Source organism: Cnephaeus nilssonii (assembly GCF_951640355.1).
Source record: "Cnephaeus nilssonii genome assembly, chromosome: 6".
NCBI lineage: Eukaryota > Metazoa > Chordata > Mammalia > Chiroptera > Vespertilionidae > Cnephaeus > Cnephaeus nilssonii.
This window is the reverse complement of record NC_137077.1, coordinates 60,084,630-60,112,121: the sequence shown is the minus strand read 5'-3', so window position 1 is coordinate 60,112,121 and position 27,492 is coordinate 60,084,630. Positions and strand designations below refer to the sequence as shown.

The following is a 27,492-nucleotide window of genomic DNA, read 5'->3' as shown; positions in this document are numbered from 1 at the left end:
GAGAACAGGTGTGCCCCACTCAAACCTAGTAAAAATTGTCACCCTCTAGCATGTGTCCCCACGTATCCGCGAAAGAAGTTTCTCCCACTCCTATGACCTTCTTGTACCTGGTGCAGGACCATAAGTAAAAACACACAAACGTCAACTGACAACATCAGCTTTTAATAATGGAAACAAATTGCCATTCCAAAACAATTTCAGGGAAGAAAAATGTTCCCTATAAAAATAAACTTAAACACTCCTCAAAATTATAAATATTATAACTTTTTACGTCTGCGATTTAAAATGCTCCCCTGCAATATTTCCCCCCTTCATTTGACATCATTCCTGTACCATCACATAGTGAAGAGAAAACAGTATTACAGCAAAGCTTAGTTTAATTTAACGTAAGAATTTGCACAATGATTTTTAAAAATCGGTGGCCTTCCTGGCCCTCCTTTTTTATACATTAACCTCGCTGCAGTAACCAGTGTCTTGGAGAGAGCATCGATCTTCAAGAACAGCAAGAATTTTTCGAATTGCAACTTGTAGTGCACACGACGATGAACAGGGTCTGGATGATACAGGTGAGGGTGCCTATTTTAGACAATCTACTTCAAGTAAAAAAAAAAAAAATTCACAGATACCCATCAGCTACTACATTAGGTTCTAACAGTGTCTTAATCTGAGAAACAAATGCTTCACAAAATATAAACTTACTGGGATGGGTAAAGAAAAGAGCAGGTGGTTGATAACACTATACTCAAACCCAAGCCACAGCCTGAACAGTAAAACCAGTATAAAAGCCGTGAAGGCATTCCCTGAACAATAACGTGTTGGATGACAATGACACTAAAACCTCATCAATGCACTAAAAAGAAGTCACATGCAAAATTAAACAAGACGTGCCATACATATTTTATAGCTAGCTCTACTTTTTTTTCCATCTTTCCTTGAAAAGCTTAGGAAGATACGATTGTCTCGGTAACGTGTGGCACAGCCTCGCCAACACTTCACCTGCCTCCGAGAGGGAGCGCTCTGACGTCAGAAGAGCCCCCAGGAGGGAAACAAATGCAACAGAAGGCACAGTTCGCGTCAAAGGCAAAGAGCTGAAGCACCTTGGAATTTCACAAAGAATCCAGTAGGTGTCACCAAAGCGTTAACAATTCCTTGGGAATTTATAAAAACAAAAAGTATCTAGACAAAAATAATAGACTGTAAATCCCTCTCTAGAACCACAGTACACCTTTCCCATCGTTTTCAGATTAATTGCTGCATAAAATGAGGTTATTTAGCTTGCTTTAAGGAAGGCTTCCATTGCACATGCATTTCTTTGGTCGGAAGGAACATGCACTTTTGTTAAAATGTTTCTATAAACTGTCCCTCTGTGGTCGCCAGGGTGGGCCCTCCCCCTTCCTGCTGTCCTCCTCAGTGAGGTCCTCCTCCGAACGGAGGCTCTGGTGGTACTGGGTCTTCCATCCATAAGCCCTGATCCCCAGCACATGGAACAGACTTCCATTCATAAGAGAAAGGGAGAAGGGAAAGGGAAGGAGGGAGAAGGGGAGGGGAAGGAAAAGGGAAACGGAGGCGTGATTGTCACCAAGTGTGCAGGGAGCTCTTTCCTGGACAAATCTCCCAGCCAACAATCTCCCAGCCAACCCAGACTCCTTTTCGGCTTTGAAAACAACCTCAGGGAAAGGCAATCACTTAGCAGGCGTTAGCAAACAGTCCCTGCTCCCCCGGCCCAGGGAAGCCGCACCTTCCACTCGAAAAGGCAGGATGTGGGAAGCCAGGTCCCGGGAAGGCAGGCTCCCGCTCAGGCTCCCCTCAGTCGGCCTCAGGCACCATCCCTCTCTTTGGTCTAGCTCCTCCTTTCTTTGGTGCTGTTTCCATATGTTATTCACTAGGAAACCAAGCAGTACTACAGTGGCCCTAACACCTCAAAACTGAATGTTTTTAACTCCTTTACAAACAAATACACCTTTCTCTCTCCTCCATCAACGCATCACCCAAACCACCCCCACTCAGAGCTCCTCCAACTCCACTCACGCCTTCTTCCAAACTTGCTCTTTACTTTCTTGAAATGTCAAGCTCCTCCAAAATCCTTCCCAAATTCCTGAGTTCCCAGCTTCCTGTGCCTTCCATTCACCTGGAGGTTCCCTCTGATATTGGAAAAAAAAAAAAAAAAGACAGGTAGTTTCAACAGAGGACAAGTATTCAGATAGATTCCTTGTTAAGCTTTTAAAAAATCATTTGCACATCCTTAAGCTTAACATCATCATCAAATAATTAAAATAACAAAGAAAATGAGAAAACAAAACCCAGAGTCCATGCTTCCAAGCACTCGCGTGGCCCAGCTCCACGGCTCGCGGGGCGGACGCGCAGCTGTAACAGACAAGCTCGCAGGATCCCGGACAGAGGACGCCAGGCAGGGGCTGCGGCCGGGTCTGGAGGACTAACTCTAGAGATAGAAGGGGGCAGACCCTCGCATCACCGGGCCAGGAAACAGCCCTCCGAGACGAGACTCGAGACTCGCTGCTGATGTGTCCGCATCCCTGCGCGCCCTGAGCACGGGGAGCCGGCCTCTAACCGGGTTTCCACACCTCGCTGAGGGCCGCCTCCAGCTTCTGTCTGTAGGCCGTGTAGCGCCTCTTCAGGTTACACAGCTGCTCATCCTCTTCCTTGTCCAAGATACGCAAGAAATTCTGCAGTTCTGGAAGGCTGAAGGCTTCCCACTGTGAGAGGAGGCAAAAACGAAAAGTGCCAGGTGTTTAATTCTGTCCGGACTAAGGGTGCCGTCCAGGAGCGCCCCAAGGTGCCACGTGGCGGGCTCCCGCCTGGGGCCTCACAGCCCCGCGCCTCCAGGGCCTCGGTTTCCAAGAGCCTCACTCGTTAGCAGCCCTAGCACGCCCACCCCACCCTGGCTGCTCCACGGCCCACCTCCTCCCACGGCCCCATGGCCATTAGACACGTTCACTCCTGACGGACCCCCAGAGCATTAGAAACAACTCCACACTCCCTCCATCTCTGCCCTCTCCTTGGAGTCGTCACTGCCACTGCCTTCTTTCTCTCCTCCCACAGGCACTGTGATCACTTCCCCAACGGTCCTCCATCTGTGGCTTTCTCCATCTCAACCGCCCCCGTCATCTCCTTCCCTGGCCTCCTCACTCCACTCCACGCTCCCCAATCTGTTCCCCAAACAGCCAGCCTGAACACACAAGTCCCCGCCCCTATCCGCGAATCCTGTCCATGGTTTCAGTTGCCCCAGTCAACCATGGTCCAAAAACATTAACTGGAAAATTCCGGAGATAAACAATTCATATGTTTTAAATCGCGCCACTGTGAGTAGCATGAAGAAATCTCGAGCCACCCGCGCCATCCCGCCCAGGACGGAACCACCCCTTGTCTAGCACAGTGATGGCGAACCTATGACACGCGTGTCAGCACTGACACAAGTAGCCATTTCTGATGACACGCGGCCGCTTGCCGAGGATGAAACATTTGCTGCTCCTGAGGATGAAACATTTGCGACTAGAGTCTTGGAGTTAGTTTTTTCCTCAAAGTGACACACTACCCGAGTTATGCTCAGTTTTTTGGCGAAGTTTGACACACCAAGCTCAAAAGGTTGCCCATCACTGGTAGCGCCTCCTTGTTGCACATGCTCCCTTGCCCGTTAGTAGCGCCTGGTTCTCAGACTGAGTGTCCCCCATCGGCGTGCTGGTGCTCAAGTAACCCTTATCTTACAGCACAAGACGAGTGACGCTGGCAGCTCAGATATGAGAAGAGAAGCAGTAAAGTGCTGCCTGTAAGTGAAAAGGGTTTGGGACTATCCGAGGTTTCAGTCATCCACTGGGGGGCTTACAGACTAGGGAGGGCGACCACACTCAGTAAAACGCGGGATGACCCGCCCCTCCTGGGAATCACTCAGTGGCTTCCCTCGGTTGCTTCTCCTAAGTGTGAAAGACCCTAACTTCTCTCACACTGTCCCCCTCACTTACGACCCCAAGTGGCTTTGCACGTGTTTTCCCTTCCTCCACTTTGCCTGGCGAACTCCTACTCAACCATCGAGTCTCGGCTTAAATGCCACTTTCTCTAAGAAGCCTTCCATGATTTCCTCCCTCCCTTTCCACCCAGGACTAAGTCTATTAGAAAGCTCTCACTGAGCACTGGTAACCCTGATCAAAAAAGATACAGAAGTTATTATAATTATCTGCTGAGTATTCCTCTCACCTACACCAAGCTATCATACTTCTCACTATTTGAGCTTTGTCTCTTGCCCTTGAGTTTCCGAGTTCTGCTTCCCTAAAAGCACTGGGTACTTAGAAGGCACAAAATCAGTGTTTGTGGGGTGGTTTTTCATTTTTTCAGTAGAACAGTAAATATCAAGAAGGGTATATGGCATCAGCTGGGAGGACTTTTCAAACTGGACATCCTCCCCTCCCAAAAGGGGGCCCTGGGTCCTGGCCAGTCCCGATGGGAATTCCCAGGGGTATGGGGCAGGGAAAAGCTGGAGAGAATCCAATACAGTGAACAGAGGGGGACAGAGTAAAACCACCCAGTGGCTCCATGACAGAAGGGTCCCGGAGATGGAGATCATTATTAAAGGAAATGAGAAACATGGAACAGGCGAGTAAAACTTCCTACACCAGAATATTCTGTTAAATTTTAAAAATTAACATTTTACTTTTCACGTATGTTCTCCAAAATAAAGTAAGTTCCTCCCTCTTCCTGACAGCTATGGATTTCTTCCCCCAATTTAGCTAACCTTAAAACACTGAGAAATAAGAACACCATTCACAAGTCTAATAAAGCAATTCAGAGCATTAAAACACAAGGTAAATTTCAAAACCATAACTCCCTCCCAGCCAATAAATGTGGCTCTAATTGCACTACTATGTGCAGTATGTCAAGGACAATAGCCAGGAAAATAAGACGCTAGCAAGACGAGGCTGACATGTCCGCTGACAGAGGAAACGCTGCCACGTGTCAAACCAAAGCCACGCCCAGTTTTCTCCCCAAAATGTCAGTGAATTTTAAAACTTCAGAACATTAGAATCAAAAGAAATTTCAAAAGTGCCCAAATAAAGTTCCAATTCACATGGATGGACATAAACATACTATTTACAAAGCATATTTACATACATTTCTAATTTGCAACTTAAACCCACCTTTTAAAGTCCTTAGTCCCACACTTCTCAGATGTTAAAGCTGAACTGAAAAGATTAGATTTACCCAAGGTCGTGCTCCTAATCTAACAGAGGCGGAGTCCTGGTCCCCTAACTTCTTAACCCAGAAACCCTCTTCTCGCTGCATCACACATTGGACAGTTCATACCATTTCCTGTTGCAGACAAAAGACGGAGACCCAGAGCCTGAGAGACTTGCTCAAGTGTCCTTTTAAAGGTGACACTTGATCTACAAGGACAGTAGAAAGTGTTTTCTCCTTCAACTGACTGGCCTAAATACAATCCTCCCTGGAGAGAAAATGGCAAATGATGGCACATACATAAACATAATTTCCTAATCATCTGGGCCAAGAGGAAAAAATGATTCTACAAAGTTAAATGTCTTTCCTGGTAAAGAGATTGAATTCCCTTTTATTTCCCTTTGGAGTGAATTAGCCTGGAGACTTTGTTAGTCGAGAACATATGGAGAGTGTCAACTTTCAAAGTTCGGCTGGATTAGAGGAATTGAGAGGTGGAGGGGGTGAGAATGACTCTTTGGGTGGAGATCAAGTTAAAACGTTATTTCCTCCACCGCTGGAAACTACAGACCAATGTAACGCGTGTTGTAGAAGAAGTATATTGTAGACTAACTTTGGGTTCATTCCTAACAATTCAAAAACACAGAGAAAGCTGCCCTCCGCAGGACACCCCGCCCTCTTCCAAAGGTAAACTCACTAGACGAGAGCAATAAAACGGGACCAGCTGGTGTGCACCGTTTAAAGCAGTAATGTGCTTACCTCTCCAATCTCATGTTCACGGAGAACAAAGCTGAGTGTGTCTGTTCTGGGCCCCGCTGCCAGACGCAGGTGGAGTGGATGCTCGCGGTCTGAGAGCTTGCAGGCGTAGACTGGGTGAGGAAACAAGGAGCAGGTCACGGGCGAGTGCTGCATCGTCCCCGGGCCACACACCCCCTCACCACCCTCCTCCAGGGCAAGGCAACAGCCCCAGCCACCACCCTCCTCATCGGATTACCAACAGCCCACAGTGGGATGAAAGCTATACTATTTTCTTTCTAGCTGCACAATATAAACTACGCCTTGATCAAAAAGGAAATAATTTTCAAGAATGAATTTAAATGGGTAATCCTCCCCCAAATGGGCCTATAATTAATTCTGCTCCTCCCTTGAGAAAGCAAGATAAGAAACTTCTTTAAAAAGGATCTGCAACCTCTTTAAAAACAATAAAAATATACCATCCAAAGAACATGAAGTCAGAGCTCCAGGAGCAAATCTCTCTGCAGATTAATTTAGGATTTGCAGTCACACACAGAGTCGGAATACGAGCTCGGGTGACTTTAAGCACAGCTAGATGCCTCCCCCCCCCCCCTCTCTCTCTCTCTCTCACACACACACACACACACACACACACACACACACACACAGTACTGGCATTGCCTGTAATGTTAAAAGCTTTGCAGCCATGAAGGCAATATCTCAACAGGACTGCACAGCTGAAGTCCAGGTGAGCCGGCAAATAAGCTGGCAGGATAAAAATGCCATCTGAGCTTATCTCCATTCCTTTGGCACTTCGGGTACAACTGCACTGTAGGTGCTCATTTCCCTCCAGAGGTGAGCTTGCCCCCCCTCACTGAGTCTGTGGCCTCGAGGATGAGAACCTCAGTCCATTCGTACCTGTATTCTGCAGGGCCCAGCCCATGCATGGTATGTATTCCAAAAATGTGCACACACTCAGCAACTAGCCGGCTTCCATTCTCATGCAACTGAGGGCATTCCTATCGTGTTAGTATTATCTTTTTCTAGAGCTGCTTTAGGCTTTACCCCAGAAAAACTAGAGAAAATAAATAGTTGAGTTCTGCCTGACTGGCATGGCTCAGTGGTTGAGCGTTGACCTATGAACCAGGAGGTCACGGTTTGATGCCCACTCAGTGCACATGCCCAGGTTGCGGGCTCAATCCCCATTGTGGGGTGTGTAGGAGGCAATCGGTGATTCTCTCTCATCACTGATGTTTCTAGCCCTCTCTCCCTCTCTCTTCCGCTCTGAAATCAATAAAAATATATATTAAAAATTTTTAAATAAAAATAAATAAATAGTTGAGTTCTCAGGCACCATTTTCAAATGATTACTTAAGTCAATCACTCAATCACTGCTGTCCATGACTTGGTATCAATTTCTGCCCGAGAACCTGACCTGGAATATCTTATTCCATTTCACACAGAAATTTAATATTCTCTTTCTATCCACTGAATGTGGGTATTAAGTTCAGACTGTAAGTGCCTCTGGGGGACTGGGTGCCAAAATGCCCCAGTGTAATGGCTAGAGGCAAGCCAGGGAGAGAGAAGAGCCCAGGCTGGCCACGCACGCCAGTGAGTCTGGATGTGTGGTCATACACACGGGCCTCCCCAGCCTCAGGGTCTCAGAACGCAAACCCACCAGGCCGCTCCCCGTTCAGCTGCGCATCTAACCTGGGATGTGCTGCTGCAAACTTCAAGCACGGGGCATGCTTTTTGTCCTGAAGAGCATTAAAATCGAAGTTACCAAAGAAAACCAAAGCCATCTCCCTGCACAAAAATGCTTATCACATGTGATGCCTGAGCTCTCGAGGTGCACACTGTCCAGCTCAAACCTACAGACAGCCAGCAAGCATAGCCCAGGTCATGACCACACGCCCTCCAGAACTGTCCTGGCTCCGACGTAACGGACAGACACACCCACTAGCCCTCCTTCTGCCAATGAGCACAGGAGACAAAATTAAAGCAGAGACCAGGTCCATCCTACGCGTGCCATGTACCTTGATCTTCCCGGTAACAACGCTTATAAAGTGCAAACTTGGCGGGGCTCTCGGTCACGAGGAACTTTTTGAGCAGGGCCTCTATCACTTCCCCCACGGTGTTGGTGCTGCTGATGTGAAGCGTGTTCATGCAGCCGCTGTTGCTGGGAGCGGGCCTTCCGGCGCTCGGAGACGCCTGCGGGGGCTTGCAGAGTTCCATCTGCACCTTGATGAAGCCAGTGTAAGTCCCGTTCGGATTCTGAAGCGGGAAGAAAAGCGCACTCTTAGCTGCACTGATGGTGGCACTTGAGGGAAGGGTCAGATGAAGACAATACAAGGAAGGCGCAACACTGCTTCACTTGTTCTTCCCGGGTACAGCTCTGTGGCCACACTTCACTAGAGAGCACTGCTATGTGCATGACCTCTGAGGGAGGTTACGGCCCCAACAAAGTGCTTCCAGAGGCAAGGTCTGCAGGGCAGATGTGGCGACAGGAGACGCCTCCCGACACAGGGCCGACTGAAGCCCAGACCCACGCCTCTGAAGCTGCACGGGGGCCCCCCGGCGAGGGTACAGCCCGCTGGAGCAGATGCCAGCCACACCACAGGGCTCCTTAAGGCCTGGGGCACAGGTCTAGGCCAACGCACGAGGGAGCGACATCTGTAACTGATGACCAGCGATGACACAGAAAAGGAAGGTCACAAACGGGGCTTTGAAATACCTAAGCCAACAAGGAGTAGGCAGTAAGAAAACAAGCTCTTCTCAATCCTCCTGGCTGTTATGTCAGGTACTCGATTACCAATTTCACTGAAACTCTTCTACACAAATCACCCCATGGAGCACAGGGTATGCCATGGGTTTCAGGCACCTCAAGCAACAGTATTTTTAAAACAAATTCAAGCTACAGTGTGAACTATAGATATTATAATATAAGCACTTGTCTTTTTTTATTTAACATGGTATTTATGTCTCCTTCTATATACACAGTAGGTCCTCGGGTTACGTCGGAGATCCGTTCCTACGGCGACGTAACGCGATTTTCGCCGTAAGTCGGAACCCACCTACATAAGCACCTACGTCACTCACATGGAGCACATACACAGCGGTAATGAAGTGAAACAGTAAAAAAAAAAAAATTAAAAGAAAGATAAATCCTGACCTTTACTTGTGGTAAATAAATAATAAAAAACATAAAGCACATATGTACATACGTTGAAGTGACGGAACTTTTTTAAATAAATAAATGGGAGATGGCGCTGTAACCACGAAACGACATATGTCAAGTCCGGCGTAACCCGAGGACTGCCTGTACGTATATTTTTACTAGTTTTAGTGAGGGTATAACTTTTATACAAAAAAACCCCTGCATATATTTAATATATACAATTTGATGAGTTTTAGCACCTATCTTAACTTATGGTAGAATTACTATTTTTTAATGGCCAAGAATGGTAATAATGGTCTTATTTTCACTTTCTATTTTACATTCAGTATATATTTTAAAAAATTTATTGTAATGTTTTATTTAAATAAATTATCAGGTGTTATGTATAAATGACACAGTTAAAGTAGGACCGTGGTCGGCAAACTGCGGCTCGCGAGCCACATGCGGCTCTTTGGCCCCTTGAGTGTGGCTCTTCCATAAAGTACCACAGCCTGGGCGAGTCTATTTTGAAGAAGTGGCATTAGAAGAAGTTTAAAAAATTTGGCTCTCAAAAGAAATTTCAGTCGTTGTACTGTTGATATTTGGCTCTGTTGACTAATGAGTTTGCTGACCACTGAAGTAGGACATTAAAAAACTCCTTTATGGCCCACTAGGGGTCTGGTGCATGATATTAGTGCACTTGGGGGAGGGGGTGGTCCCTCAGCCAGACCTGCACCCTCTCGCAGTCTGGGATCCCTCGCTCCTTGCTGCCCACCTGCAGTGGAGGCGGGAGAGGCTCCTGCCACTGCCGCTGCGCTCACCAGCCGTGAGCCCAGCTTCTGGCTGAGCGGCGCTCCCCCTGTGGGAGCACACTGACCACCAGGGGACAGCTCCTGTGCTGAATGTCTGCCCCCTGGTGGTCAGTGCACGTCATAGCGACCGGTCGCTCCACCATTCAGTTGATTTGCATATTAGGGTTTTATTATATAGGATTATTTTTCTTCCTTTCCACAGGATCACTTTACAGTACTAATTCACTTGTTCAGTCTGGTGGAAAGTAGTATACAACACTCAAACTTTTTATCTATGAAACATGGAAATTTGCATGTTTTAATTAAACTCCACAGAAGAGGGGGGGTGGAATTTCTCTACTTGGATGAGAACTGTTTGAAAAAGGAGAACATCACCGCTGGAGGGATGAAGAGAAGCCTTGAGTTCATCTGCCCCTCTCTCCTTTTTGGCAGAGTCCCACTAGGGAGGGATCTTTAATCACAAGGGTTTATATTTAAAAGCTCCTCCCCTGGGGTCACAGAACTCAGTAGGGCCTGTTCTAAACAGGTCACCCTGTCCTTTGCTGAACTCTTGTCAGCTCAGTCAATAGACTGAGAGGCAGGGGTCCAAGAGCCCTGGAAACTGGCACCAAGGGATGGCAGGTGCCGCAAGGAAAGTCCCCAAGTGGGGCAGGGGGGGCAAGTACAGATGCCAGTCCAAGTTAAAGGAGCAGGACTACTCCAGCTTGGTAGTCAGCGCTCCTTTCCCCTCCAAGCCCCGTGCTCCCCTCCGCGCTTCACACTGTAGGTACACTGTTGCAGGAGCTTGAATCAACCACACACAGGGAGCGGATACTGCATACCTCATCTTATTCTTGACAACCAGCTGAGAAAAGTCTGAGCTCAATTAGATTCCAATCCATTAGGCACAAACCCTTTTCCTGAAACTTCCAGATTTATTTACACAAGATAAACGTATGTAGGGCCTCATTAGAACCTGAGTTACCGCCTATATGTTAAACAGGCAAAGATTACACTCACTGCTATAAATCCTTTGGTGGGCACAGAATCTTTTAAAATAAAATTTAACTTTAACCGATTTTGAGATAAAGCTACTTCAAAATAATTTGAAAGACGCAGAAACATTTTCCTGTCCTACATACCTGGACCATTAACCTTCTGCAACTGTGACTCAGAGACTTTAAAACATAGAGATGGATTGTAACAGCAACAACTCATTTGTTTTTTACCTCTGTCAACCTAAAGTGTATCATGGGTGCTTACCAAGGTCATCTTCAACTTGTCTGTGACTGCTAAATTGTATTTATGAATTTTCTCTTGGATTTCCTCTTTGCTGAGGTAATTGTGGGTTTCCTTCTCTTTCTCCACATCCTAGAAGAAAAACAAACCATGCCACACATGAGCAATCAGAGAAAAAATGCAGATAATTCAGAATTCTTGACACATGAGACCATTATGACCAACTGTGAGACACTTTACCTGGAATCTCAATCAATCTCTCTCTCTCTCTCTCTCTCTCTCTCTCTCTCTCTCTCTCTCTCTCCCCTCCTCTCACTTTCAAACTCTCATCCACCAACTACGGTTGTCATTCCTTCAGTCTTTCTGAGGGATATATCAAAAACTAATTTGTCAGCAACTAGAAGCAACACTTCATTAAATATTGTTTTGGAAAACTGTCTTTGCTAATTTTCCCTTCTGCAAAAACACCAATCCCTGATAGATTGCCTATTTCAATTTTTAAACACTATTTAAAGACATATCAAAATCTTCTCTTTAGCAAATTTTATGACCTTTTATGATCTTACAGCTTTACAATAATGTACAGTAGTTAATAAAAGTTAACTGGCACTAATCACCAACCTGTCACATTATATATAATTACCAGAAGGAAATTTATTTTCCAAACAAATCCTCATGTCAAGATACAAGTAGCCAGACTTCCCCTACCCACCCACTCTCATCCCCTACCCCTACCTCCCCACTCACTCACTCTCTGCAGGGACAATACCAGTTAAATGCTCTTATCCCTGTGAAGAATTCACTAGTCGTTTGTTGTCTCAAAGAGCTCAGCCAGTGTATGATGTCATGTGAAGGCTACCATGTGATCGCAGTTGGCCAAGCTCTTGTGACCCCTTGAAGCCAGGTGTATCAGGCATCTGACTGTTTAACCACATAGGTGTTATTTAACCAAGTAGGTGTTATTTAACCACGTAGGTGTTATTATTCCCGTTTCCCAACAATTTAACCAGGTAGGTGTTACTATTCCAGTTTCCGGATGAGATCAAGTTCAAGTGCCAATAGGAACTTAACTAATTCTGTGGAAGTGATGGAACTTATCTGAAGTCAGATCCCAGAGTAACACCAAACGTTGACTGAAACACGAAGTACTTCCACAGGGTGTCCTCATTTGATCCTCCCGACAAAGAACTAATTAGCACCCCCACATTACAGATAGGGACACTGAGACTTACAGAAGTCAAGTGGCTTGTCTGGGGTAACCCAACTAGTTAAAGAGACCATGCTCAATTTTAATCCAGGTCCTCTGTGCTGTTTCCACCACCCCAACAGGTGCCCACTGTTCCCACGTGGGTGTTGGAAAACTTAAAGGCTGCATAATCATGTCCGAACCAGAGTAGCAACGCAGACAAGAAGAAGGGACCTAGCAATCTCCAAGACAAAAAGAGGAAGAGCACTTAAAATCGAATGATTTACACCCTCCCCCCGCCCCCCGCACCACCACCACCAATTAAACCTTTGAAGAGGGGCCACTGTCCCAGCCGAAAACTTTCCAACTGTTTACCCCTTTAAAGGAGACCCCCTTTCCTCTCAGACAAGGAAGAATCCACACATGTCCTCCTCCAAACACAATGCCTTTGGGAATGCAGCTGTCTCAGCAGGAAGAGGGGGGAACCCCGGAAACCAGAGCGAGAAAGTAGGTACGGGGGTACCAAGAGTGAAAGCAAGGAGAGGGTTAAAAACAACCTGTGCGGAGGGCGTGGGCCAGATAAAACCGTATAAACAGTAATCTTTAATTTCGACAGTGAGGAGAGGAAATGGCATGGGGCGCAGCCGTCTGGGAACTCGTCGCTTATTGTTCTTGGCAGCCAGGAGGTATGATGCCACCCCGAGGGTGTCCGATTGGGAAGCTGAAGTCATCTTCATAAGCCACTTTTATATTCCCCAAACCCTCCAGTTTCTCAGAGGGGGAGTTCTTCCATGCAAAATTATAAACCCCAGACTCTTCTCTCATGTTTTCATCCAGCAAGCCCTTGAGGGCTGCTCTTGGGTTAGCTTTAGTTCCTGGGTGGGGTCACATGGCTGTGTTTTTTTTTTCCCCCCACACAAACCCCTCCCCCGGTAAACGTTCTCAAAGGGACACACCCTACCTCACAGACACCTGGAAATCCCTATGCAGTGTGGCCCGATCTCATGTTAAAACAGCTCACAAGACCTTCCAAGAAGATACCTCGACAGACATGGGCAAAGGAGAATTATTTATACTGACTGCTAACTTCTCTGTAATTCTGAAATTATGTCAAAACTTAAAAAAAAATTAAAGTTAAAAATATAACAGAAAAAAAACAACAACAAAGCAACGGGGAGTGACTGTGTTGAAGAGAGCGAGTGAGCAAGAAGATGAACGTGTCCCTACCACTCCCTCTGTTTTGGTCTACTGAAGGCACGTGGGCCGAGGCTTACACAGAACGAGGTCTGAGTCACAGGCCTGCCATGTTCCAGCTGTGTGACCAAAGGCAAGTTATTCAACCTCTCTGAGCTTCAGGTTACTCAAATAAATGTACAAACCAATACACACTTTATAGGACTGTTATGAAAATACAATACACTCTATTATTCAACAACTCTTTATTGAGTGCCTACTGGAGCCTGGCTCTGTGCCAAGCACTTAAGGCTGGGAAGACAGTTGTGGTCACTGCCTTTCTTGGCTGACAGCCTCCTCAAGTTTGTCTTACTTCCCCCACCCCACCCCCTCTGGCCTTTTGGTTTTTATGGGTTTTTTTTGCATCACAGACCTCTTTATGAAATAAAGCTACTGACCTTTCTTTTAAAACTAGAGGCCTGGTGCACAAAATTCAGCCCGCCTGCGCCCTCTCGCAATCCAGGACCCCTCACGTAGGGTCCCTAGGCCTAGCCGGCGTTCAGGGCCTATCGATCAGGGCCTATCGGGGCTTTCCTTCCCCGGCTGCCGGCAACTGGCCCTGCCCCCGGCGCTGCCACTGCCCCCGCCCGCCATCTGTGTGGTGTTACTCCCCTCTCCCCCGCCACCAGTCACCTTCCTCTGTGGGCGACAGGCGTGGGGTGCAATCGCTTGGCTGGCTTGGGCCTCCCTCTGCAGGGCAATTGCTGGCAGGCCCCGCCCACCTGCCACAGCTTCGCTGGCCAGTGGCCTGGGCCTCCCTCTGTGAGGCAATCGAGAGAAGGGCCCCCAGATCAATTGCCCCGCCCCCCCACCACAGCACCACCAGCCGGGTGGCCTGGGCCTCCATCTTTGGGGTGATCGATTGCAGGGCTCCACAATCAATCACTGCGCAGAGGGAAGCCCCACCCACCGGGCTGGGACTCCGCAATCGATCGCCTTTCCCACCCCCTCCATCCCCAATAGATTGCCCTGCTGGCCGGTGGTCTGGGCCTCCCTCTGCAGGGTGATCGTGGGGTGATGGCAGGGCCCCTGACCAATTGCATCACACCCGCCTTGGCTGGCCTGGCGCCGGTACATGTTATAGCGTGGTCGTCCGGAAGGTCACCCGGACGGTAGTTCTGCTGTCTGGTCAATTTGCATATTATGCGTTTATTATAAATATTGAATGCTTCATGAGTTTGTGTGTCATCCTTGCACAAGGGCCATGCTAATCTTCTCTGTGTCGTCCCAATTTTAGTATATGTGCTGCCAAAGAGAGCTCTACTGACCCTCTTTTAAAGAAAATGCAAATAGCCTCGGTTCTCCAATTGAGTGCCTGGTGACGGGGCGAGGCCGACACTCAGTCACCATCTCTCCATGGTGGTCCCACTGCCCTCACAGGTGCTGCTCTGACCCTGGCCAGGTTTGGGGTCCAGCCCAGGTCAGTGGAGAAGAGGAAATGTACTAGGCCAACAGGTGCCTGTGCTTTCTCTAAGTGAGGCTAGGTTCCAAACTCATGGATTCCCACTTTCCATCTCATTTCCAGTTGTGGAAATAGGCCATCACCTACTGATGTCTCAAACTGGTACCCAGTGCAAGACAAACAGGACATGTGCCAGTCCTATACTGTACACCCTTCACCCTAAGCCTGCACTTCCTGGGAGCAGTGGGCCCTCCCTGTAAATGGAATTCAGGGGCAGCCTGAGCGGAATGGAGTCTCAGCAATGATGCCATTCGAGGTCTTCCTTCCAGGCTCTGTTCCAACAGACACCCTAAAGCAGCAAGGACCGGACCAAAGCAGAACAGTCTTCCCCGGGAGAGACCTCTCCCTCCACCGCAGTCGGGGGCGGGCCTCGGAGCACACCGTGCAGGTCTGCACTGCTGCGCAGTAGTAAGCCAGTGATTCCCAGGAGCTTGAGAGCAATCTGTTTGGGGACTCAGAAGAAACCTTCAACAAGTCAAGTTAAACACTCCTGAATTAGATTTTAAAATATGATTGGCAGGAAAAAGCTGTCCTGCCATGTATTTCAGATGTGGAAACCCTGTGATGAACACAGGAAGGGCTGTCACACAGAGCTCCACCGGCAGAGCCCGCAGAGGGCATTTCAGGCTGGGAGCTCGCTGTGCTCCGCCCTCAGGACAGTGTGTGGGAGGGGCCATGGCGGACAGGTTCGTATGGACAGTCGTGATGTCTGCCAGACGTTCTTCACTTCCGTACCATAGATTTTTATTTTATCTTGTTGCATTTAAAATTGTTTTATTTCCACAATTCTGGTACCATGAGGCGTTAAAATGGGTAGGGCACTGGGGCCCAGAGAGTCCCCGGGTGAGGATCTGCATCACCAGTCCGCACGGTGCTCTCCAGCAGCACGTGTGAGTCTGCGGGGAGGGAAGCCTGCTGAACCTGCGCACCCACGTGTGGCTCGCGGTGTCGACGGGACAGTGTGAACGAGAAAGTAATGTGCACAGGTGTAACGAAGGACGAGGAAGGAGAAACCCAGAAGAAAGCAACGTCAAATACTGTGTTAAGGTGGAAAGACACTGTTCTAGCCCCAGCCGGGCGGCTCCGTTGGTTGGTGTGTTGTCCCACACACCAAAGGGTTCCGGGTTCGACTCCCGGTCAGGGCATGTACAGGAGGCAGCCGATCAATGTTTCTCTCCTCTCTCTCTCTCATCAATAAACATACCCTTGGGTGAGGATTAAAAACAACAACAAGAAAAGACAACTGTCCTAAAGCACGCAAGATTCTACTCCTGAAGGGAAGAGATCAGAACAGCTGTTTCTGCGGAGCAGGGTGCTGCTGTTCTTGACCTTAAAAGCACATGTGCTGCTGGCTGCTGTGTTCTCACGGTACCAGCACTGACCGCCAGCCGGTGCCATGTCTAGAGACGCTTATCTTGGTGTCCAGCCATGGCAGCTGATTCATCCTGTCCACTCTAGGGTGTTTTGCCCTGCCAGATGGGAAGGGTTTTTGTTTTTTGTTTTTAATTTTTTTTTTTTTTACAGAGAGGAAGGGAGAGGAATAAAGAGAAACATCGATGAGAAAGAAACATCAATCAGCTGCCTCCTGCACACCCCCTACTGAGGATGTGCCTGCAACCAAGGTACATGCCCTTGACTGGAATCGAACCTGGGACCCACTCTACCCACTGAGCCAAACCGGTCAGGGCAGGAAAGGGTTTTTTTTTTTTTTTTTTTTTAATGGCAGGATGTAGAGAGCTGGGGTTCTATTTCTATTAATGTGAGGATTCAGAGATTCAACTTGCCCAAATTTAGCTTGTCAGCAACTCTTCTATGCAGCCATATAAGATGTTTGCTGTTTATATTTCTAAAGAAAAAGGAAGGGAGGAATGTAAGGGCCCCTCATCCTCCTTCAACTGAGAGAGCGTCACTGGGCAGAAAAGATAAATGGAGGGCAGTGCACACACACAGCCAAACAGAAGAGCACCGCATTCCCAGAGCGCCCCATGGTGTTCCACGGACAGAGAGGGCACTCCCCACCTCCTTTCCCAGAGTTCATTTTTTTAAAAACGTATTTTTTTATTGATTTCAGAGAGGAAGGGAGAAGGAGAGAGAGATAGAAACATCAATGATGAGAGAGAATCATTGATTGGTTGCTTCCTGCACGCCCCCTACTGAAGATTGAGCCTGAAATCTGGGCATGTGCCCTTGACCAGAATCGAACCTGGGACCTTTAGTCCGCAGGCCGATGCTCTATCCACTGAGCCAAATCGGCTAGAGCCCAAAGTATTTTTTTTAAATATATATTTTTATTGATTTCAGAAGGGGAGGGAGGGAGGGAAGGAGGGAGAGAAAGAGAAACATCAAAGATAAGAGAGAATCACTGATCGGCTGCCTTCTGCATGCCCCACACTGGGATTCGAGCCCACAACCGGAGCACATGCCCTGACCGGGAATCGAACTGTGACCTCCTGGTTCACAGGTCAACGCTCAATAACTTAGCCACACCGGCTGGGCCCAAAGTAATTTAGAATGCTAAAGGCTCTGACAAGTCCTGCAGGTAAGAACCCTGTGTAAACACACAGCAAGGAAACTTTAGGAGAACAGACTTAATAATGTTACAAGTGTGGCATTTATTAATTATGAGCAAATGGGTACATTATACAGGGACAGATATTTCTCTTATTAATTATTCACTTCATAAGCAGTGTCTGTATTCGTTAGGGGCTATTAGCACACCCAAACCACATCTGTTGAGCTTGACAATTTTAAATAACCTCTTTGTCCCCAAGGCTACTTGTTAAATAACAAAGAGAGCAGCAAAAGGGAGTCTAGGTGGGTATTTTAGATAACGTCTAAAAAAATGGACTTCCAAAATAGAACTAGGCAGCAACCTTATAAGGATGCATCACGGTACCAGCCTCCTCTCACGGACTGGTGAGGGAGGCAGACCAAAGCGTGCCATCTACTGCCTTTAAACTCTCCCAGCCTGTCCCCTACCTCATACAAGCCTTCCACTCGGGCCTACCTGACTCTCCCCAAGAGCACCCTGTGCACCCTCACCCTGCTCTTCACCTTGTGACCCTCCCAGTGAAGGCCCACCCCACCCAGGAAGCAGGCCTCACCACAGCAGCCCTCACTCACCTCTCTATCTTAGGAACCCCCATGGTGCCCCATCAACGCAGATTTAGCCTCCACAGCACCTTCAATGTTTGCTGTTTCTATGTTTACTCTTGCCTCCCAACAAACCAACCGTGTTTTTAAACCTCTCACTTCCAAATACTGGGCTGGAACTCGCTTGACGCTGGGCACAGAGGAGGCGCTGCACTCCTTCTCCACGGTTCTGTCGGCTCACAGAGCCCACAGTTACAAGACAGCATTTACGGTCAATCCCCTTTTGTACGTCTTATCAATCTGCATGAAGTTTTTTGCTTGCTTCTCCAAACTGAATGAATCTGCAAGGGCACACAAAAGGCCTTTTTAACAGCAGATACAGAGTTTTATACGCTTCTGTTATCCATCTGCACCATCAAAGAAGAGAGCCCTTCAAAGCATGCCCCTTCAATACCCGCGCACACCCGGGGCAGTGAGAGCAGGCGCGGGCCCAGCATGTTAATAAGATTAATTGCCGTTGTGATACACATTAAAAGAGTTTCATCTGGGCCTTCCATGACCTCACTTTTCAAACCCCCCCGGTTACCAGTCCACCATACCCTATATGGCTGTACTTTAAAAACTGGGTCGCGTGCCAATAGTCAAACAGCCACTCATTTGTTTGGAGCCAGAAAACAAACTTGGAGGTGGACCAGTCTCCCCAGAGTGCCCCTGCCTGAGGTCCCAACCTCAAGGCTTACCAGATTACACCAGACTTAGAAATCTCAGTTTGACATGTTTCCAAAGGGAGTCAATTAAGATGCTATTCATCTCTGAAAGGTGATACATTTCACAACTGGTTTAACTTTCTTCCAATTCTAGGTGAGCTAGATAACAAAGAAAGCTTATTACAGGCCTCAGAGCCAAGCACGCCCAGTCCAGCCAATCAGCTCTGATCATTAGAGAAAGAATGTGGCCGAAGGCGAGTCAGCACTCTTGCCTCAGCACACCTCTCTCGAGGTCTCAGGAGCGATGAATTCCTAGCTTTTCAAAGTCAGGCATGTTCCCCAGGACTCAGTTGCCCTGATTATTAAGAGAGCACTAAGGCCCTGGCCACGTAGCTCAGTTGGTTGGAGCATCGTCCCAATATGCCAAGGTTGCAGGATCTATTCCTGGTCAACGCACAAACAAGTCTCAACCAATAAATGCATAAATAACGGAACAATTCTCTCTCTCTCTCTCTCTCTCTCTCTCTCTCTCTCTCTCTCTCTCTCTCTCTCTCCCTCTCTCTCTCTCCAATCAATAAATGTTTTTAAATGACAGCATCTGGACATTCAGCAATAAGTTTTCTGATGCTCTATACCATCTACAACACTACCCTCATCAAGTACCTACAGTCAGTCCACTGGGTATTGTGAAAAGTCACTGGAAAAGCACCGGTAAGTATAGAGGTTGTGGAGAAGCCAGGGGGGAAGTGAGACTGGCACTCCAATGCCGGGCACGTACACAAGGCCCACCCTAAACTCTAGATAAAAGCATCTCACAGCCCCAGGTTCTGCAGGTCACCCGGCAGCCGCCCACGTCTTCTGGCCAAGAGCAACTGCAACTGTGACTTTGGAGCCACAGCCCACGAATTCAGATTAGCTCCGGGATATGAGAGGCTCTGACCAAGGTCAGAGTTTGAAGGTCAGGCCCACCTTTATGGAACCTTGGAACCTTTGAACCTGGGCAATAAGGGACTTTCCGGAGAAAGGAAATGAGCAGGCTCATTTGGAGGTGAGCCAGACAGGAAGCGCCAAGGAATGCTGCAGCAGCCAGGAGGAGGCAGGTGGGGCCCATCTGGGCAAACTCAGCAGGCTCCGGGCCGCCCCAGCTCCACCAACAGCAGGAATCTGAAAGTCAGGGCAGCGGCTTGCAACACACTGACACACCACCTTGCAAGCTGAAACCTAATTTGATCAAAGGACAGTCTCAGGAAAATTAGAAATGTCTGTAGACCAGCACTCCAAGAAAAATGATCAAAAGCAAGCTTCTCCGATTATTTGAGGTCCTCTTCCTTGCCAATTATAACATGGAGTCTAAGATGCCACCACATAATAAAAGAATTAGTAGCACCTTGGGCTCTATATTTCCAGGCAACACGGGGTTTGAAAGTGTAGACGACAACAACTTACTTGTTCAGGATGACAATGTCCAGGGAGACAGTCACATTTAAACTTGGGGCCTGGGTTTGTAAATCCTCAATTCTCACTCAGCGCAGCCTTCCCAACGCACTAGTCCACACCCGTGCGTGCTGCTCTCTCAGACCACCTGAGGTCCAGGGACGGCACCGCAGGCGGCGGCAGAGAACAGGCAGCACTTCTAAGCCACATGTCCAGACCATGAACGTCTTTCCTTTTAAACAGACAAATTTAAAAGTCTGAAGGGGGGCACAAGAAGTTAAATTGTTTTATATCACTCTTGTTCCCATTAATCCAATCCGCCCCCTCCTCCTGAGTCCTCCTCCTCTCCGGCCCCACACGCCACTCGAGATGGCTCTTTAGATTAAGTCTATTCCTGGCCTTTAAAAGGCATAGCCGAAGTACCAAGTGTACAAGGACTCATTCTTCTGCCACAGGCAGTACATGACGAAGAACACAGGGAGACCCCGCCGGCTGCCCTCCAAGACACATGCAGAGACCGGTGCAGGGAGAAGGCTTGCATGGCCAGCTTCGCCCTAGTGGCCATTTCTTTCCCAGGCGCAGCCCAGCGTGTGGGGTTTATCTGAGGAATCCCGTCCTCTGGAGTACTTAAAAGATACGGTAGAGCAATTCAAATAAAAATCAGGTGGATTAGGACCCGAAGAGCTACGCATAAGCAATTTCTGAAGACACTCTTTTCTACAGAAATCCTCTCCTGCCCCCCAGCTTAGCTGTAGACGGGGTGAGAAACACAAAAGTCACGGGGAGGGCGAATGTCAGGGGCACATGGTTGCTCAGTCAGAGGCTTGGGGTGAGTCAGGCGACAAGCAAAGAAAGACCAGAAGGAGAGAGACCAAGGAGGCAGACCCACTGCTGGCAGAACGGCAAGGGCCTGGCACCCCCGTCCCACCTCCCTGAACCCAGTCAGCGGCTGGCTCCCCGGCCCGGACACTGGAGGGTTCAGGCAGTGCCCAAAACAAACACTTGAACTTTATACTTAGAAGAGGGAAAAAATATCTTTTCACTACACCTCCCCCTTTTGGCTTCCCTTTCCTTTCTGGTCTCTCTTCCAAAACCAGGACTGGCAGAACAGCCAGCCCAAGTCCCTGGGAGGAAGGTGACCGCGCTGCTCGAAGTGAATCTCATCAGGGCCGGGTTCCAGACACTGCCACACCCTTCACAACCTGGCCCGCAGTCCTTACAATGCCCTGTGATTGGGCGTTACCATTATCTCTGTTTTGTGAATAGGGAAATGGAGGCTTAGGAGGATTGATGTGCCCAAGGACCTGCAGGTAGGTCAGAGGCTGAGTAAGGTTGGTCGTCTGTCGGATTCAAAGCCAATTAAGCCAAGAAAGCAAAGAGGAGGAAGAACCTTGGATAGGAACAGTGAAAGCGGCCCAGACCCTCAGGTGAGGGCGTGGCTGGCTTTGGAGGCTAAGTTGTTTTGATATACAGTATTCAACCTGAATTTTGGAGGGTGAAGTACTAATCGCATCAGGACCACAGAGAATTAGTTTAACAATTAGAAATGGTATGCCCAGCATTAAGGAAATAGATAAATGCATTCAGATCTTAAAAGGGCCTATAGCCCTAGCTGGTTTGGCTCAGTGGATAGAGCATCCGGCCTGCGGACTTAAGGATCCCAGGTTCAATTCTGGTCAAGGGCCTGGGTTGTGGGCTCGATCCCCAGTAGGGGGCTTGCAGGAGGCTGCCAATCAATACTTCTCTCTCATCATTGATGTTTCTATCTCTCCCTCTCCCTTCCTTTTTGAAATCAATAAAAAAAAATATTTTTAAAAAAAAAGGTGGGGCCTGTACAGGAGCTGTTTATATGAAGCCTACAGAAGAGGCGGTGTCTTTTTGTTTGTTTGTTTGTTTTTTAAGAATATCTTTTTATTGGTTAAAAAGAGGGAGAGGGAGTGAGAGATAAAAACATCAATGATGAGAGAGAATAATTGATAGACTGCCTCCTGAAATGCCCCACACTGCGGACTGAACCCGCAATTCAGGCATGTGCCCTGACCAGGAATGGAACCATGACCTCCTGGCTCATAACTCAACGCTCAACCACTGACTGAGCCATGCCGGCCAGGCCAGAAGAGGTTTTTAACTGGAAAGAAAAATCCGAGGAGAAACTGTATATCTAATATGACAAACTATGTGCCAAAGATTAGAACTATTCCCAAATGCTAATAGTGTTTATGCCTGATTGGAGAGATTGGAGATGGTGTTTTTCTTTTTTTCTGTACCAAACTTCCCCCATGTCTGTATGACTGTGAATCAGAAAAAAAGTAAAATCTAGGGAGGAAAAAAAAAAAAGACTTTCATGTATAAAAAATAAAATTAAACAACAGCCTTAGAAACAAAAGTAAACACAAAGCAATTCAGCACTTTGCCAGGATAACTGAACACCCTTTGATGTGCCACCCCACCCCCACCCTCACCGATAAACAACGCCAACATTGAGAACAGAAGCATCGAGGTGGCAAAGCTGTACCTCTCCTCCCCGCTGACAGCCAATGGCACTTACAGAGACCAGCGGATGGAAGGGCGGGAGAGCAAACCAGAGAGAGATCCCCAAGGTAAAAACAGGCCCTTGTCATCTGGGAAATAAAAAGGTCTTCTTTTCTTTTGTTAAAATCATACTGCTATTGCCAACAACTGCCAGAAGGAAAGGTAGGTTTTTAAAATATCATCGTATCAGTTCACCAATTTATAGATAACAGCTACCCTACAGCTGTCCTGAAAATGGATCTGCCAGTAATTTTTTTTGGGGGGGGGGTGGGGCAGGGTGACTCACACAATTCACATTTTCTTTGTTGTACGGAGTGTTTGTGTTGCTGGTTTAACCTGAGGGTTCACACACCCTCCAGCTCGGTTTTCCTCCTGGCGTGCACAGGAAGTCCAAGGGCCGGAGGAAGTGCCCTCGCGCCCCACCTTTCCTCAGTGCTGTGGGTCACCGACCCGGCCGGCACCACCCCCACTGCCAGGGCCAGGCCAGGTCAGTCCCGCCCGTGAGGTGGCGGGGCATGGACAAGGAGAGGCGCAGCTCAGCTGGGAAGTGTAAAAGTAAAATCTGATTTGCTTAATTTCACGAACGTGTTAGCACTAGGGGTCTGAAACAAACATGTGGATCAACACTGTTCACCGTTGTACTTCACTAAACTGAAGATCTGGGCGGGAAGCTAGTAGCAGACACTCAAAAAGGAGCGTCAACACACAGTTCTCCACACAGGATGTGCGCCTGCCTGGAGCTGCATCCGCAGCCCCACGTGGGCGTCGCCTGAAACAACAGTGTCCCTCCCCAGGGCTCGGGTACCGTCTCTCCAGGACATCTAAGGAAGCCTGGAGGCAAGGTCCCCATCACATTTTACAAATTCTGGGCGACATCCCTCACTCAAAACCGTGAATGTTTAGACCACCAATTCCGCTGCCCAGGAACTTTTCCATCAAGTCCTCTAACCTGTATAACAAAACAAAACTTTAAAAATAGCCACTTGAAGAATGTCCTAGAAAAGAACTGAGAATATTTCAAATTGAAAGGTATTTGTTCCCCAAGGTTACACGGGCCACGTTGTTTAACTCCCGATTACAAAACCAATTCCAGGTGTAACGCAAGTTTTTGCAAGTTTTTCTAGAGTATGTGTGGCATGTAAAATTCTTTCAGCTTAGGAATTTACTTCCTCAGGAACAATTTCTTTTCCTCCCAAAAGATCAAAATTAAAATAATCAACTACCAAGTCCCACTCTGCTGAGAACCACCCCAATCACCAAATTTCCTGCAGCTCCAGCCTGAATTAGGAAGAAAGAACAAAGGGACTGTTAAATGCCCAGGTGGGCTGGGCGGTATCCGCATTACTGATGAGGAAATGGAGGCCAGAACTGGCCCAGGTCAATCAACAATGGTTAGATCTAATGCGACCGCCCAAGAGCCCTTGAGACAGAAAGCTTAACCCCATTGTACAGGTGCATAAACCAAGGCTAACATCACAGAAGCAGAATGTGAACATGAGGCCTGGCCCACTCCAATGCCATGCCCTTTCTACTCATACCTAACGGCCTCTAGAGCCCAGGAGAAAGATCTGTTGTTGCCAACGAGCTGTGTGACCTCGGGGAAGTATATAACAGGTGTCGTTTATTTTCCTCTTAATAGGAAAAGAAGGCTCCGCCCATCAGTCTCCCTCCCCTACAAGGATATGATCCCTAAGTCTGGAAGGAGAAAGGAGGCATGCAGCACGGCCAGCCCCTCCCTCCGTCCTCACTTGGGGGCCAACATTCGGCCCTGAGCCTGTAGGGGACCAGCCCCAGGCAGCACTGGAGGCTAATCTCAGGAAGGCCACATTCTCCCTCTCAGCGTTGTCTGCTGCCAGCAATAAAGGTAAATTTTGCTGTCCGTGTTCCTTACTCCTGACTTCTCAACAGACTCACACCCAGGCAGGGAAACAGTAAATCTGCTCCTCCTGAGTACCCCGGCACCTGTAAAATGAGAACATTTCTGACAGAAACTCTATTGTCCAAAATAGAAGTCATCGTTGGCGTGGGGAGCTATTATTAATACAGGAAGGGAGCAAAGGGAATCGGGGACTACCGAGCCTGAGGAGCTAGGGGGCTGAACCAACACCGGCCTGTCTCATTGGGAAGCGGCATCACTCAGGCTCCCCAGGAGGATCACTCACAGGCCCCCCGGGAGGATCACTCACAGGCCCCCCAGGAGGATCACTCACAGGCTCCCCGGGAGGATCACTCACGGGCTCCCCGGGAGGATCACTCACAGGCTCCCCGGGAGGATCACTCACGGGCTCCCCGGGAGGATCACTCACGGGCTCCCCGGGAGGATCACTCACGGGCTCCCCAGGAGGATCACTCACGGGCTCCCCAGGAGGATCACTCACGGGCTCCCCAGGAGGATCACTCACGGGCTCCCCAGGAGGATCACTCACGGGCTCCCCAGGAGGATCACTCAGGCTCCCCAGGAGGATCACTCACAGGCTCCCCAGGAGGATCACTCGCAGGCTCTCCAGGAGGATCGCTCACAGGCTCTCCAGGAGGATCGCTCACAGGCTCCCCAGGAGGATCACTCACAGGCTCCCCAGGAGGATCACTCACAGGCTCCCCAGGAGGATCACTCAGGCTCCCCAGGAGGATCACTCACAGGCTCCCCAGGAGGATCACTCACAGGCTCCCCAGGAGGATCACTCAGGCTCCCCAGGAGGATCACTCAGGCTCCCCAGGAGGATCACTCAGGCTCCCCGGGAGGATCACTCACAGGCTCCCCAGGAGGATCACTCACAGGCTCCCCGGGAGGATCACTCACAGGCTCCCCAGGAGGATCACGCAGGCTCCCCAGGAGGATCACTCAGGCTCCCTAGGAGGCCGCTGTATCGGGACTGACCCCCACCGCAGGCAGGAAAGTGCCGCCAGTTACTACCAGGGGAGAAATAAAACAGCAGGAGGAAGGCCCCTGCTGGGCATATGCCCAGTAGGAGCCAAGATGGTGGGGGGAGGTCCTTCTACTCTGGGGCACGGGCTGTAGGAACTAAGACAATGACCATAAGGGTAGAGCCTCGCCTGAGTAAAGGATTGGACTGGATAAGGGACACAGGACCCAGAAGATCGAGGAAATGCACTGGTTAGGGGGAGTACCCAACCTGCAAGCCTGTGGAGGACTGGGAAGTTGATTGGTTAGTTTGAAAAAGCGCCTGGTCCTTCCCAAGCCCGGGATAAGGTAGTGCTTGCCCCGTTGGCTTCCCTCTCTCTCTCTCTCTCTCTCTCTCTCTCTCTCTCTCTCTCTCTCTCTCTCTTGGCCAGGCAACCCCTAGCAGCCGCCTGCGGCCGGGTCCGAGCGTGAACCTGAGTACAGCACTGCAGCACCTGCCCGAGCACAGGGGCAGCAGAAATCAAGTGAGCCAGATGGGAACAGGGGCTGAGCAGGGCTGAGCTTCTGAAGCAAGGGCACAGAATCTCCGGATCCTGGTCCTCCTTCTGGGCTTAGTGAAGACAAGCCTGGATAATTTCACAGCAGGACTGAGACGTGAGCCTTCAGGAACCTGGGCACAGCCTTCCATTTCAACCAACACCACCTGACCACTATACCTCATCCTCCTATTTGTGGGTCCCGCGAATGCTTTCCTTGCGACTCCGTCAAAGAGCCTCATTTCCACCAGCAACATTATGACTCCCTTCTCTTAAGGAACTTGTAATAGAAAGAACACACACACACACACACACACACACACACACACACACACACAACTGAAAACCATTTTCAGACATTAACCAATGGAAACTGTTAACAAGTACACCTACTTTCACAAAAATAAATGTGCCCCAGCTGAGGCAGGTACACATTTTTGAAAGCGCAGATACTGTTTTAAAAACAAAAATGCGCCTTAGAAACGTCCAATGCCGTCCAGGGCTCAGGCAGCGGGCCCTGCCCTCCGTGGGGACATTCTCATCTGGCTTCTAGACCAAGGGCTTCTCATCCACACCGGTCAATACTTCCCGGCCACGCCCACCTCAACCAGTTTCTCTCCCACTCCTTTTCCGGTCCCAATTCCTTAACTTTCTCGAGAAAAGATTAAGTCTCTTTGTGTACACCACTAACAAATTATATTTTCCTTGCTTTCCGCCTAGAAATAGGTCAATTTTGGCATTCAACAAGTATTTGTTAAGCACCTAAAGGTTTGGCACTGGGCTAAGAGCACAGATTCTGCCCTTCAGGACAACCAGTGGGACAGGAAAAGGTGCTAAATGGAGGATAAAGTGACAGGTGGTGCAGAGGGAACACAGCAGAGAGAAAGGCGCTCTGGAGGAGGTGAGAGCTAGGCTGGAACCTGCCTCAGATATTTGTAAATTCTTCTGTGAAAGATAAAGTCATCTCCCCCCTGGCCAGTGTTTTCAGTGGTTAGAGTGTCGGCTGGTGTAACAAAGGGTCGTAGGTTCGATTCCCAGTCAAGGGCACATACCTCGGTTGCTGGTTCGATCCCGGGCCCTGGTCAGGGCACATGAGGGAGGCAACCAATCGATGTGTCTCTCTCACATCAATGTTTCTCTCTCTATCTCCCCCTCCTTTCCACTCACTCTAAAAAATCAATGGGGAAAAAAAAAAAAAGGCAGTCATTCCCAGTTTGCTTCCCCATCAAGCACGTTATCCAGAGCTCATGACAATGTTACTGGAAAGGGGACCAGGCCCTGAGCGGGTCTGCCTAGGGCCGGCCGGTGGTGTGTGGGTTCTTGACTTCATGCAGGAAAGATTT

The 27,492-nt window shown here is 48.7% G+C and overlaps 1 protein-coding gene across 3 annotated transcripts in view; it reads right to left on the bottom strand.

Annotated features, from left to right (window-relative positions):
• Positions 1-27,492, bottom strand: part of RASSF3 (Ras association domain family member 3) — an 80,941-nt gene that overhangs the window by 1,803 nt on the left and 51,646 nt on the right. Inside the window, exons 2-6 of one of the 3 annotated variants that reach the window (XM_079773741.1) lie at positions 11,128-11,235; positions 7,953-8,190; positions 5,941-6,050; positions 2,583-2,714; positions 142-2,440 (exon numbers count right to left, since the gene is read on the bottom strand). In XM_079773741.1, the coding sequence (XP_079629867.1) occupies positions 2,435-2,440; positions 2,583-2,714; positions 5,941-6,050; positions 7,953-8,190; positions 11,128-11,235 (594 nt within the window). In that variant the 3' untranslated portion in view covers positions 142-2,434. Of the gene's footprint in view, positions 1-141; positions 2,715-5,940; positions 6,051-7,952; positions 8,191-11,127; positions 11,236-27,492 lie in introns of those variants that run through there. The other 2 variants (XM_079773742.1, XM_079773743.1) reach the window with 2 other exon arrangements.